Here is a 14,344-nt window from a genome sequence, read left to right as displayed (position 1 = left end):
TTTGTAAATAAACAATGCACCTTTGTGCACAGAGCACCCCTGCTGCTCTCTGATGGAGGTAAAGAGGAAACTAACCACAAACCGGTCTGCCCGCCGCGCAGATGCCGGCACATCAGCGCGCTGCTAATTTACACGGAAGTCTGGTGCTAAATTTAGCAAATTTATGACACCATTAGGCTTGTTTGGATGATAAACGTTTATTGCTGTGTAAGGAAATCCCCACTGTGGTGAAAAAAAGTGTCCATATTTAAAGCATTAAAGACAGTAAAATGACTGATGATGTCACAGTAAGCTTTGGATCAAGAGCTGCACGTCTTTATTAACTGTATGAACCAAAAAAAATAATAAAAGAAATAAATCAGTGACAATTTACACAAATACAGAAGCAAGATTTATTTTACATGTTAATCTCTTACAAGTGATGTAAAGCATGGAGCCCGTGAAGTCGGGTTTTGTTTTTTTAATTCCTGTAATTGTAAGTTATTGTGCAGAAAGATGTGCTGGCTGCGGTCATCTGAAGCTGCCAGATATGCATGTGCACTTCGATTCAGTAACTTACAAATTATATTTTGCACACACCCACACACGAGGGACCCCAGGGGCTTAGTAAGAAGAAGAAGAAGAAGGAAAAATTCGACTTCATAAAAACAGCACTTTGCAAAATAAAAACCACCGATACACATCCCTATAGAGCACTACTGTACAAAAATACAAAGATGACAAAATTGTAAAATTTTAGTTTTTAGAGCACCAAAAGATGACACAAGTGAGGTTAGTTAGTTGTCTGTCCTTTAGCTCAGATTAAATCTTTACTATTCAGTCGCCTCTATGTTGGTATCAATGTGGAAGCGGTCCTTTGTGCTCACACGCCTCTGACCTTGTGCTCTGTCACCATCTCAGAGGATGACACAGACTTATTTATTTGGATCTTTACACCAGTCCTTCTGAGAGCCAGAGAGTATTTATTGAAGGCCTGTGTGTGACTGGAGTCCAGTCTGGTCGTCTTTGTTGTTTTAGGGGAAATCTTCAGCGAGCAGCTGTAGAGTCCTTTTTTCGAGACCCAAGTGGATCGCGTCGAGGTAGTGCAGAAACCTGGAGGAGGCGGAAAATAAACAGCTCAGCATTATCTGTGGATTCATATAAATGACTTGCATTAATGCACCACGTTTTATTTTATTTATTTGTAGCCTCATATTCAAATGTGGCAAAATGAAACCTCACTACCACCACCACCATCATCTTTACCAGATCCTACCAACAGTTTAAATCCAAACCCGCCACCGCTGACCGGCTGAAGGAGCAGCAATTCTGTCCTCACCTTCGCTTAACTTTGCCTTGCTCCTTAAGCTTCTCGGATCTGCAGATGCAGCGCATGATTGGTAAATAGTCCAGAGCAGCTGGTGGACTGTTGCCAAGAGTACCAAACACTCCTTTCAGCATCAGACTCTCCGTCACTTCTCTCCTCCGTTCGACCAACCTGGAAAGCAACACCAGACAACAACGTCAGCTAAAACCATTGAAATTACTTTACACGTTTGTTGGGCAAGGTGGCATTTTCTCGGCGTCCAAACTCACTGTGGCTCTGAGGGCCCGTCCTGTGTGAAACTGAAACATTCCCGATGAGCAGCCACGGGGAGGCTGAGCTCTGCTGCAGCCTCTTTGGCCAGCTCCCCTTCCAGCTGTCGTGTTCTCTCCAAAGCCTCCTCTGCCGATACCCGGAACTTGCGGAAGCTCAGAGCCTCGACCGCCGCCTGGATCTCCAGGCCAGTTGCTGTCATTGAGCTCCCTCTGTCGGTCTCCACACTCGACTCGTCTGTCATCCCATCTTTTATGACCACACTTACGGATGACAGACCTCTGTGACTGTCAGCCCTGTCGAGCAACGAGTCCATGTAGGACATGCTGTCTAAGAAGTCTGCTATTGATTCCAGACACTGTGAGACTGGGAGGCTTTTTAAGCGCTCCTCAGGAGTCAGCGGCTTCTTTTTAGCCCTTTCTGAAGCTTTGACTTTCTGTTTGGCCTGAGGAGCGTTCTGAGGCTTACAGAGAGAAAGAAATCTATCTTCTGAGTCAGAGTCAGAGTCAGCTCCAGCTTGGTCAGGTAGATGGTGTCTCCTCTTGCTCTTCCTCATCCTGTTAGACATTTTGACTGGACTGTTGCTGTCTGAGCAATCAGCTGACTCTGTCGATAGCAGCGTGGATGACGGTTGCTCTTTCGGACTGGCAGAAGGCTGGTCTTGTGATACAGAAGCGCACTGCTCTGGGTTGCGGGTAGAGGTAGTCAGATGTGTGAGCGGCAGAGGTAAAAGGATCTCCATGTTTGAGTAGAGCAAGTCGACTCCTCGTCGTTTGCAGTCCGTCAGCAGCTCCCAACAACCCGGCTCCTCCACCAGACTGTGGCTCTGCAGAAACAACACACACTCAGTCATAATGGACACGCTTAACTCCAGTTCAGCTCAAAGTGCTGTGCGAGTCCTGCAGGACTATAACAGCATTTCAACTTTCAAACCAACAAACTGTGTCTACTTTTTCCCCCTGTTAAAGCCAGACATGATTCAAAGTGTAGGGCCACATAAGGCTACATCATTCTCCTTATTGTCACGATTGATGATTTCACTCAGGCTGCGGTAGTGCTGGGCGATATGGAAAAAATATTTATCGCGATATGAATTATTTTATATCACGATAACGATATATATCACGATATACCACCTGACCTGTGGTCATCTGGAAAGTATGCAGTCTGTAAACAGCGAGTGGAGAGGGTGCAGTCTTTGTTTTGAGTTACCGTAAAGCATGTCGCAAATCCGGGTGCACGTAAAGCAGCACCATGTCGCAAAACCACAAGACAGAGTTTCTTTGCGAAAAATATCATTTTTTTATACTTTATTTTCTCTTGCATAAAGTTCAGAGTATGTATAGTGAGAAGACAACACTAATATATTTGCCACAGGCTATTTAACCCTTTAAGACCTACCATAGAACCAAGTCTGCCAGAGCTTATCTTTACATTTTACATGCTGTAGTGCCATTTGTGGGAGCATTTCAAGTTGCTATACATCAATACAACCGTTATAGCCCAAATTTTAATAATACGTATGCATTAAGTCCATAGTAACTATATAAATTGCAAAAAAGTGCAATAAACTACAAAAAAAAAATTGAAAATCGTTTTTGTTTTGTTTTTTAGATATATTTCTAGTTAGAGAAATTTAAGAGGCTTATCCCTCAAAACTGTAAATACAAAAAAGTTTCCAACCACGAGAAATTTATTTTGAGTGTCTTCATAGTTTTATGTTTGAGATACACTAATTTTTATATACTACAGGAAAAATGAAAATAAATATAATGCAAATTTGCAAAAAAAACCAGCATGTCCATCAAAATAAACTATTTCCAACAGTGTAATTTGACTTCTAAGCATCCCAGAAACGATACAGAAAAGCATAAAGTCAAACATGACTTTTAAAAACACCAACATAGGCTTTGAAGGTAAAAACTAAATTTTCCGCGAAAATGACGTCACTTCCGGTTTCGGACAGGTAATGGCGGACATGCGATAGTTCATGCTGACTTGTATTCCAACATAGGAAGTGTTATGAACAGCTGATCGGATCGGCAAAGCGTGTTTCTGGAATATTATGTTTTTGTTGCTGGAAGTGCTTTTTATGCAATTTTTGCAAAGCTATATGTGGAAGGAAACCGTGACCTAGGGCAAGCTAATGGAATAAGATGTAAGTACAACTCCTACGGTTTCATATGCAAAAAAAATTATTGCGCTAGCTTACGTGGTTCCAGTTCTACAGGGATTTAAAAATAGTTAGGCAAAACGGAGTGTGCCTGCTCCGACCGGTTGTAAAGGGTTAATGATAAATTTTATGTAATTTATAAAATTAGGGTTAGAAACGATAGAAGACAAATGGCACGATAGACACTTTTCTATCGTCCACACAATATATATCGTCATATCGCCCAGCACTAGGCTGCGGTGTATCATATCTGTCATATAATCTATGTATCAATATGTCATATATCAATCTATATAACTGCTATAGCAACGTAGCTGAAAAGAGAGCTACTTCAGCAATCTTCTGCAAAAAGATGCAAGAAAATCAGTAATGCTGAAGGTGGAAGCAACAATTTCACCCATTGAGGTAAAAAACAAACAAACAAAAACAAACAAAAACAAACAACAACAACATGCCGTCAAATATATCCAAGCTTGAAGGAGGCGATATGAGGAGCTGGTGATGTGTGACCCAAATGTAAACAAAGGACTTCAAGCGTTGCTAGGTGCTCTCACTTTCGGCACTCCATATGAGAGGAAGAGCAAACAGGGGATGGAAATTATTGATGTGGTTATGTGGTAGCTGGTTACAAGGTACAACATGTGAGGTAGAAATATATTTTTCTGTTTTATTACGTGAAAATATTGTGCATCTCCTGAAGAGTTATAAGGGTATGCTACTTAGGAAATGTGTCATCACTGAGAGCAGCTTATTGGAAAAGAAGGATGAAGGATTTTTATTTACTGACACTTTTAACTGCAGCATCCTGTAAGCATCGATACGACAGTCCGCGTTTCTTCCTATATTGTCCACTCCTTGATTTCACAAAAACATTTTTCCCTACTGGAATCAGAGATTCTTTTGGTGTAATTTAATGTTAGATCACGGAACGATGTCCAACCTACTACTAGTTAATTCATGTTTCTGTTTGTCTTTGTCACTGCAGCCAAATTACCTGTATGAGATTTTAATAATATTGACTAAGTGTAAGGTTTATATTGTTGATTGTCATTTATGCTTAGAAATATTTACTCATATATGTTTAGTTTTATAATCAATTGCATAATGATAGGATGTCTGATCCTTAGCAATCTGCAAAGACTCTGCGTGCCTCCCAGAGCACTCTGACATGCACACACATCTTGAGGTCATGAGAGAGGTTATATCTGCTCTTACTGATTTATACTATGGGAGGACACCTACTCTGTATCTGTTTCACAGGGTAACATCTTGAACCCCCCCCCCAACACACACACGACACACAGTATTCTTTGTTCACATGTACGCCTATGTAAGATGTCATATGTTAATGAACCTATGCATATTCATGTAACCACAATAAAAGGAGCGCTACAGGGAACCTGGCTGAGAGTCCGACGGAGGTCAAGTGGGCGGAACAGCACTCGCTTCAGTCGGGTCTCCCTCGTGCACGAGTAACACAAAGTACTTTGGCGACTTGTGTCTTGCTTTGCTGTGTAGTAGAATTATCTTGAACGTTCCAGCAAATAGGTTTATGCTAGATCCACACTACAGATCAGGGGTGTCAAACTCATTTGAGTAAGATCAAAGTTTGATCTTATTATGAGTCAGACGGGTGAAATTGCCCTTTCTGTCAGTGTACAGAGGTTTAACTACATATTTAATCCCCGAGTAATCTGCATTTCAACAGAAAGAAATCTGTCACTGCGACTCTTTGGGCTTAAATTTTAAGAAGTAAATGTGTAAATTTATAGAACTCTATTATCTCATTACTTTAATGCAGGACAAATGGCCACAGGGAGCTCTTTATCATACAATTAAAAGTCTGAAATTTCTGTTCTGCTTCACACTTTAGTTACAAACTAATGTGCACAGTTAATGTGCTTTTATTTGATAGTGTATTTCCATACATCTAAAATTAATTTGAAATAATTAGCAGCCTGAGGGTATGGTGAGTAAACTTTAAAATGGGTGCCCCTCGAGTGACAGGAATTGTTGCCTGAGTACGAGAGCCACGATCCATTAATAGACGTGACTGCCTGTTATGCACTCTGCATGGTAAATAAACAATTTACCTTGAGCAGCTCCAAAACGTCTCTCTCTTGTCCATTATTGAGCAGGCCCAGCTTGCTCTCAGTGCAGCCAGTGTCACAGGGAGGCAGGGTGGATTTGTCTGCTGCCTCTTCAGGTTCTGGCTTTACTTCAGTTTCTAATAAAATGAGGGAGAAAACACTTTTAGAGTGAGTCACAGCTACAGAAAATTATTTTATTATGCAAAAACAGAAGGTATTAAAAGCTCAAACTCTCCTCGATCATCTTCTTACCATTTTTGCCCGTCGGCACTAAAGGCCTTGCCCCGTGGCGGCCGCCTGCGCTGCGAGTCCAGAACTGCAGCTGCAGCAAACTCTGCCTGATGTCGCAGCCGTTGAGTCTGAGCAGAGACCGGATGTCCGCGGGATCCGTCCTCATGTCCTCAGCCAAACACAGCAGCTGCAGGTAACTGCTCACGTTCAACTGTAGCAGGAAAAAAACAAACAAACAAAAAAACAAACAAACATGAATGCTGGGCTGAATGACTCCATCAGAGCCGACACAATCAGGCCGAACAACCCTCCACTCACCAGAGATGGGGCCTTGAAATGTATCTCCTCAAAGGTTCCATCAAACATGCTGCTGAAAGCAGGATCTACAAAAACAAACATCATTTAAACTCAACATGCAAACAATAAATAAACACACTGTTAGCACAGGCCACACTGAAAGACTAACCGCTGGTCGTGAGAACGACTGGCCTCTTAGTCGTCGTCATGAACGTCTTGATGGCAGCTAGAAATCCAGAGTCCTCGTCAAATATAACATCCACTTCTTCAAACAGGATGAGCGACGTTGCCGTCTTCTTGTTCTGTTCTTCGCTGCCTTTTTCTTTGGGGCTGGGAGCTGGTGGTGATTTCACAGGAAGGACAGCCTCATTGGCTTTCCCAACTTTCTTGGAAGCAGCTGGAAGAAGAAATGAAAGAATAAAGTCCCCAATTAAAACCCTTCATGCAGGTTTTATCATCAAAGAAGATTAAAATGTACCTGTCTGCTTACCTTTTGTAGTGTTTTGTGGCTCCTTGGTGCTGGACGCCGCTGTTTTAAAGAATTTAGCTAAAGAAACTGGAGTCAGGCTTCCTTTTTTAGCACCTCTGGGCGACTGCGGTTTCCTGGGGGAGGAAACCACCCTGCGAGGGGAGTTCAGCTTTCCTGAAAGACGTGGAAGACGATCAGAGAGTCATCTTGTAATATTCTCATGCAGATTGTGCAGAATGTCAAATTTAAAAAAAGAGAGAGTGATATTTTCACATACTTGGAGAAGATCCAGGCCTGAGAGAGCCGGTGCTGCTGCTCGTGCCATAGCTGTTGAAGTATGTGGGTTTGTGGGCATTGACCCCCTGACTATCCACCTGATGTGACTGAGTGGCTTCTTTCAGCTGGGACAGAATAAGACGACCACTTCGCTGCGATGAAGCATTCACCTCAAACACCTGAAGAGACAATTTAGGAACTTAAGTTATCCAGGTATCCATCGAGCAAACGCATCGCATCAGAGTTACGTGACACGTCTGTACCTTGAAGCCCAGCTCCTGGGCACAAGCATACACTGCAGCAGTCTTTCCTACTCCAGTGGGTCCTGTGATCAGCACTGTGTTACACAACATGTCCTCTCCATCCTGGGAGTCGTCCTCTCCACCGTCCCAGTCTGAGTCTGGGGATTTAAAAAAATCCATAGAGTTATAACACACATGCAGCTCACAGAAGTAGTTAAGATTTTTTTTTGTTCTTATCTCTCACCATAGCTGCCGTCCTCTTTTTTCTTCTCCTTCTGCTTTTTTCTTTCTTCTCTGTCAGCACGGAGTTTCCATTCCTTCAGCCAGCTAGCCGAAAAAGAATATATACAGTCAGTATTTGATCTCCATACAGTGCAGATTTTTTTTTTTTTTTTTTTTTAATGAGAGGCACAGCATTATAAAAACGAGTCATCTACATCTGCATTTCCTCACCTGTGCAGCCTCCTCACTGAGGCGGTGTTGCCAATGATGTCACTGGAGTGTTGCGGTAGATACTTGTCAGTCCAGAGCACGTCCTCCTTCACCACATCTGCAGGAAAAAACAAAACAAAAAATACACCAGACTGAGTTTCAGATGGTAATCTGAGGATTTATATTTGCAATTACTGTTTTTCTTTTTTTGGCCAGTTGGGGGCAGCAGAGAACAGGCTGTAAAACAAACTTCATCTCAAAAGCTGATAAATACTGATATATACTGAGAAGAACTACAGACTCTTAAGGTAACAGCAGTGATTCAGAAAGCACACAGAAAAGCTACCACACCTTTTTTCCCAGTGTCCTCTCCTGAAAGCAAGTCCTCTACTATGCACATGCTGTCATCTTCAGGTTGGATGGGAGCAGGATGGAGTGGAGGCTTGGTTTTCTCTGTCTCCTCTTCCTCCTCTCCTCGCCTGGATCTCTGAGATCGTCTTGTACGGCCTCCACGCTTCGTTGGCTCTGGCTCTGCTGTGGAGACGTTCTCCTCCGAATGGTTGGATCGCCGCTTTTTAGCCACCTTTGCCGTATTTTCTCTTTCACTCGTTCTTTTCCTCTTCCCTCCCGCTGGTTCAGCTGCATCTCTGGTCGCAGCCTCTTCTTCTGAGAAAGTAAAATTCAGTATTTGGTCAGGACAATTCAGGACAAGCACTTTTGGCCCCTTTTCACTCAAACAAGGCAAACATTAAATACAGTCAAAATGACTAAACAGACTGTAATTAAATCCTAAAACACACAGCCACTGCAGTTTAACACGTATCCTTGCATTTATCTGCTTATAGACACTGACCTGAGTGTGTAAACTGCTTCTGATGTTCAGCGCGCTTCTTCAGGAAGCGAGCGATGAACATCTGTGCAGGGAACTGAGGGTTGCTGGTGCTGAACTCCTCAACTAGAAGCTGACGAACACTTTCAGAGATCTCAGGTCTCCAGCCTGAACCCTGTAACCAAAACAAGTCCACTCTTTATTTATCCCAGAACAATTGAGCCAAAAAAGGGGTTTTAAGCTTGCATTTTTATATAAACTTATCCTTTTGAAAAAATATAACACTGTTATTATACATGTGCCTTTAGATGGGAGGGATTAAAGCTGGATATTAAGTGATGGGTGTTGAGGATCAGGTTATTTAAACACCGTACCCTTTTACAAAAGCTCCGACAGGCTGGTGCAGTCTTCACACCGAGCGAGCCACTGACTGCTGGCAGAGGTTTGGATGTTTGGCTCCAAAGCTCTTTTAGCTGACACAGTAATGAGGACTCGGGCCATGGCAGACTCCAGAGAGAGCAATCTGTCGGTATGCACAGAAATTAGGCTTTGCCTTAAAACTCCAGCGTGATATTGGACTACTGAATATGAATATGCTTACCGTTTGGTGGTTGCGCTGTGTGTGTCACTAGCTGAAAGGAGGAACAGGAGGCAGAGTACGCCTCCTTCGTGGCAGCAGTCTTGGCTATCTGTTTTTTAAAGGACTCGGGCAAACCGCTCTTCAGGAACTCTCTGCGCGCCCTGAACTGCTCGTCATCCTGCGAGTTCTCCGAGCCCTCGCGGCTGCTGTCATCAAAGATGGAGATCACAGCTGACACCTTGCGAGCAGTCTTGTCTTGGCTGTGTGAGCCCACTCTGGAGCCTTAAACAAAGAAAACACATATCTGTTAGAAGATATTACAAAATAAATCAATAAATCACAGTTTTAGTTAAGAGGAAACTATAAAACCTACCTGAAGAGGCTTTGCCAGGTGGGGCGGCTTTGCCCAAAACATCATTCAGACTGCGTAAAGGCTTCTGGGTTTTCATCTTTTCAGGTTCTTTGAGAGGAGAGGCAGTCTGGTCATCAACGCAGATGACAGAATCCTGACAAACACAAACAAACAAAAACACAGAGAGCCTTTTTTATGGTGTTGTATTTTAGGTTTTACTCCAGAAAGACTCATGAGGGCAACAGCGAGGTAATATTTAGGCCTGATGCATTAAGACTGATAACTGTTCAGATTTTTATCAATTTGAAAAACATCTGGGTCAGTGGTGACTAATGACTGAGGATTTATGTTTCAGGTGGAAAGTTATGGCATAGGTTTGAAATAACCGCCCCTCTGAAACCTCTACCACAGTCAGATGTGTCTTGCATGAAGAACTGACGATCCATCCCCACCTTTATCTGCACTATAGCACTCAATTTTGCACTATACTCTATATAAATGTTTAAATTTTACATTTATGCTGTCAAAATATTTTCCATTGTTCCTGTCAGTGGCAATAAAGATGATCTTCAAGTAACGTGCAATCGACATCGAAACCTCACGTGTAAATGTTCTCCAAGTAATGTCTTATAAAGACCCTTAAGGATAAACTCTGAGTAAACATCCACAACATGACTGAGAAATAAATGTGTCGTTTAGTGTGTATTAACACACGTGTGCATTATTTACGTTTGATTTTGTAGTCTCAGTAATCTGAGACCAGTCTGCCTTAGTTCTTGTTTACACAGTCACACAACACCACTCACTCATAGCCTCATCTTAACACACACTTCATCTTCCTCACTTGCCACTGACTCTACCTCATCTTCACAGTAGCTCCTCTTCATGGAAGTTCGCGATGAGCGCCTCAGAGAGCTCTTCTCCTCCAAAGTTTTTTTATTCTGCTGAATCACTTTGGCTTTTTGCACCAACCTCTTGGCCTGTTCTCTCTTCTTAGACTCACTTGATGTCTGAATAGGATGAATTAGAACAAGTGTTTAATTATCTTCACACCATAATTATGATGGTTTAGTATTTTTTCCCCAAGTTCACAAAATAAAAAATGCCATGCTTACTTTAGTAGGCAAAGACGCATTTATGCCTTCAGCCTTAGATGTGGAAACATTTTTACTGGATCGCGTAAATTTCATCCTAAAAAAAAAAAAAGAAGAAGAAGAAAAAACATTAACATAAAAATAAAAATGTGTAAAAATGGATAAGATCAGGAGGCAGATTCTTAAACAAAAAGCATGCGTCACCTGATTGGACTTTCTTTATCATCAGGCGGGCACATCAGCTCCGATTGAAAGACGCCATATTTGGACTTGCGGGTCTTTGGGGTGGACATCTTTATAGGGCTGTCCTCAGTATGAAGTAAAGCAGTAACATCAGTGTCCTTTGACTCTGTTTGAGTTTGTCTCCTGGTTTTTCTGAGAGGACTTGTTGGGGTGGTTTCAAGTGTTTTCTGCACTACAGCCTCCCGTCTGGATCTTCTCAGAGCTGGCATGGAAGGAGATGTGGTGATGGGAGACTCTGGCCTTTTCTCCTCGACCTCAACAATCATGTTTGCCGTTTCTTCCTCAGCAGCAGCAGGAGATGCACTCACAGTCTCCTCTCCCTCTTTAGCTTTCTTTCCCCCCTTTTTTGCTGGTTTCTTCTTAGTGGTTTTCTTTCCTTGAGAGGGCTGAGATGTTTGCTCAACAGTCAGCAGATTTTCAGTTTCAGCTTCAGCAGTTTTATCAGCAGCATCCAAACTTTTCTCTCCTGGTTGCTTCTGCTTGCTTTGGCTCTTGACAGGCTTGGATTTGGAGCCGTCTGCAGTGGGCTGCTTGAAAGCGGCCATAAACTGCTTCCTCTCGACTTCACTGCACTTAGGAATGGATTCGCTCTCAAGCACTGCCAGCTCTAGATCCTCCTCCTGGAGAACCACGTTGGATTTCCGTTTGGTAGTCAGAGAAGGAAGTTGGTGTCCAGCCTCTGCGTGAGAAGGTGAGAATCTCTCTGCAGGACTACGCCCGCCTTTTTTCCGGTTGAAGATGGAAGCCAACTTTCCCACTGCTTTGCTTGGTTCTTGTTTTGGTGAGACGTGCACTTGAGCCTGGATGGTGACAGTTCGCGGTGAAACCTGAAATGATGGCGACTCCTCGGGAACCATGTTTTCTTCAGATTTGGAAATATCCAGCTCACCTGAGTTTGTTTCCTTTGTTTCATTTGTTATTTTACGGTCATCTTCTTTTACCTCTTCATCTTCTCTGTCCTCTTCAGCCTCATCCTGACTCTGACTCCGTACAAAATCCTCAAAGGAGATTCTTACTGTGCTGCTGTTCAACTGAGAAGACTCATCAACATTGACCTCCATGCTTACATCACGGAGAGAGTTCTCAGTTTCTGCTTCTTTCTCCTCTGGCTCTGACTGCTTTGCATCTTGTTGCTGCCTCTTTCTGGTATTTTGTGGTGTGGTTTTAACCTGTTTTGCTTCATACTTTAAGGGTACAATCGGAGACAACTCAATAGTATTTAGTGCTGTTTTAAGTTCAACACATTTAGAACCATCTTCCTGATGATCATCTTTCTCAGCCTGCTCATCCATGATAATCTTAGTGGCATTTCTCTCTGATGTTTCTGCAGGAATGCAGCTCTCAGCACTAAGTTGGGCCAGTAGAGCTGCTGTATCGCTGCCAAGGACTCCAAAACTTTTAACTGCATCTACAGCCTGGTCTTTGCTTTCATGCGATTCTTGTACAGTCACGCAACTTGACTCCTCGGTGGAACTGACACCTTCAGCCCCCACAAGTTTCCTTGCAGCTTTGCTGGTTTTTCGACCCCGTTTCTGAGACAGCTGTTTCACCGTCTCCGGATTGGTATGTTTTTCTGCAGAGTGAGGCCTCCCTGCTTCTTTAGTTTGCTCTGGTGAGCTGGTTTTCTCTTTACAGGATGGAGCCCTCTTGCTAAAGTAGTCCATGATGTTGTTGGAACGTGGAGGAGAGAAGGGTTTCTCCACAGGCTTAGGCACAGGAGAGAAATAGTTGGTGATTGTTTTGACAACAGGACTGCCACCATCTTTGCGAGATTTCTTGCAAGGCTGCAAAAAGAAAGACAAATTTAATCAAAGATAAAAATGTAAGGCAATTAAAAATAGTTGGTGCATTTGATGCGCTGCTCAAATCAGTGTCATAACACACCTGGCTGTCAAAGTCCTCAATGACAGAAGGCATAGCCACAACACCAGCCATCATCTGACGAGACCTAAAGCAGAAATAAATAAAACACTGCTACACACAGCTCTGCAGAAGAACAGATCAGCAAAGACACATCAGAGATTCAAGTGAAAGTTTAACTGCTTTCCTTTTCCCAGGTGACCCATCCTGTCACCTGACATTTTCTAATTTTCCCTCATACTGATTCCTGCCAAGGAGCTGTCTCTCCTCGTCTGTGACTTTATCATTTTTAGAGAAAATAATAACTACAAACTACAGGTGGGAGTCACCAGACACTCCATAATATGATATTATCACAATCCTTTTTGATTTTTTTTTGCAGAGTATTTCATTAACATTTATTGAGATCTTTGAACCTTTTGTTAACTGCAAATGATGTCCTCAAAGTTAAACTTTGTAAATATCCAATATTTACAATAACCAACAATAAGTCAGTGTTTATAAATTAGATGTAACTACTTGCAAACCTTTAACGAGTAATGGCAGTCAGTCAAAGTCAGACTGACTGCAAAAAGGTTGCCTCCAACCAGGCAACCTGTGAAATCAAAATGTGGTCGGGAGTGGGCAATCTTTAGTCACCACAAGTTGCAATCAGTCGCTGAATGCGAAAAATTCACTACAATCACCAGGCAGCGAGTCTGGTGGCAAGAAAAAAAGGACCCGGAAAAATAGCAATGGGGAAAGAAAAGGGAAAAATGAAAATCAACAATTAAATTAAAGCTATGTGAAGGTTATTTGTACTTTATATGATGCATCTGCATTCCGGTATGTTCTGGATGATTTTGCTGTTTTCCTTTTGTTTTGTTGCGCGGATTACGAGCGTTTATTATGTTTTGACATTGTGATAAAAGCATGTGGTATTTACATTCAGAAATATTAATAATTACTTTAACAGTAACAAAACGGAGAACAGTGTATTTATAAGTGATAACACAAAGCCTTTCCTTTTCTTTAAAGCGGTGTTCTGTCAATGTCACGACAGCTATGTAGAAGTTTTGCTAAAGCACTGTCAGTATGAAAAGGCTGATAAACACTAAGCTCACGTGTGTGTTACTTATGGTGTTCGCAAACAACAACTAAGCTGTAAAATGATATTTTTCCTGACATGGCGCCCGGGAACTTCCAGTTTTGTGCGACACAAGAGAGAAACCACGTAAACAAAGAAAACACTCACCGATGAAGCCGAACCGGAACTTGCTGCAAAGGTTTGTCATTCACGTCTACGACTGAGTGAACAAACAACTAAACATAAAATCATCGTGGGAGTCTGTTTGGTGCCAAAAGAAATAGGTTACTGTAAAACAACAAGCTAGCTGTCTTCGCTAGATGCTAGTCTAAAAGCTTCCCACAGATCCCAGAAGTGCTCCAAACATTTCCCGGCGTGTCAGACAAGGATATAAGAAGGCAAAGTGCTAAAATGTTACACGGATATTTTCCGAACTGCTCCGAAACCGAACCAAAGGTTCGTATTTCTTCACATACTGCGGCTGTTTCAATAGCGCGCCAGTTCGGTTGTGAATCAAGAGCGCGAAATATACAC

The 14,344-nt window shown here is 42.5% G+C and overlaps 1 protein-coding gene across 1 annotated transcript; it reads right to left on the bottom strand.

The window, feature by feature from the left end:
• Nucleotides 1-246: 246 nt before the first annotated feature.
• atad5a (ATPase family AAA domain containing 5a) lies at nt 247-14,315 on the bottom strand. Its single transcript, XM_063471690.1, has 22 exons — nt 13,979-14,315; nt 12,769-12,832; nt 10,846-12,668; nt 10,663-10,738; nt 10,408-10,557; nt 9,569-9,701; nt 9,217-9,477; nt 8,990-9,138; nt 8,640-8,790; nt 8,138-8,452; nt 7,808-7,904; nt 7,599-7,681; nt 7,376-7,512; nt 7,114-7,291; nt 6,858-7,010; nt 6,537-6,764; nt 6,389-6,453; nt 6,092-6,281; nt 5,843-5,976; nt 1,576-2,402; nt 1,319-1,477; nt 247-1,092 (listed from the first exon to the last, which is right to left on the bottom strand). Exons 2-22 carry the CDS (start codon nt 12,820-12,822, stop codon nt 1,014-1,016), a joined length of 5,442 nt encoding a protein of 1,813 aa, XP_063327760.1. The 5' UTR covers nt 12,823-12,832; nt 13,979-14,315; the 3' UTR covers nt 247-1,013.
• Nucleotides 14,316-14,344: the final 29 nt, after the last annotated feature.

This window comes from Pelmatolapia mariae, linkage group LG4 (genome assembly GCF_036321145.2).
Source record: "Pelmatolapia mariae isolate MD_Pm_ZW linkage group LG4, Pm_UMD_F_2, whole genome shotgun sequence".
NCBI classification, from domain to species: domain Eukaryota; kingdom Metazoa; phylum Chordata; class Actinopteri; order Cichliformes; family Cichlidae; genus Pelmatolapia; species Pelmatolapia mariae.
The sequence above is the reverse complement of the archived record's forward strand: the minus strand, read 5'-3'. Positions and strand labels throughout refer to the sequence as shown.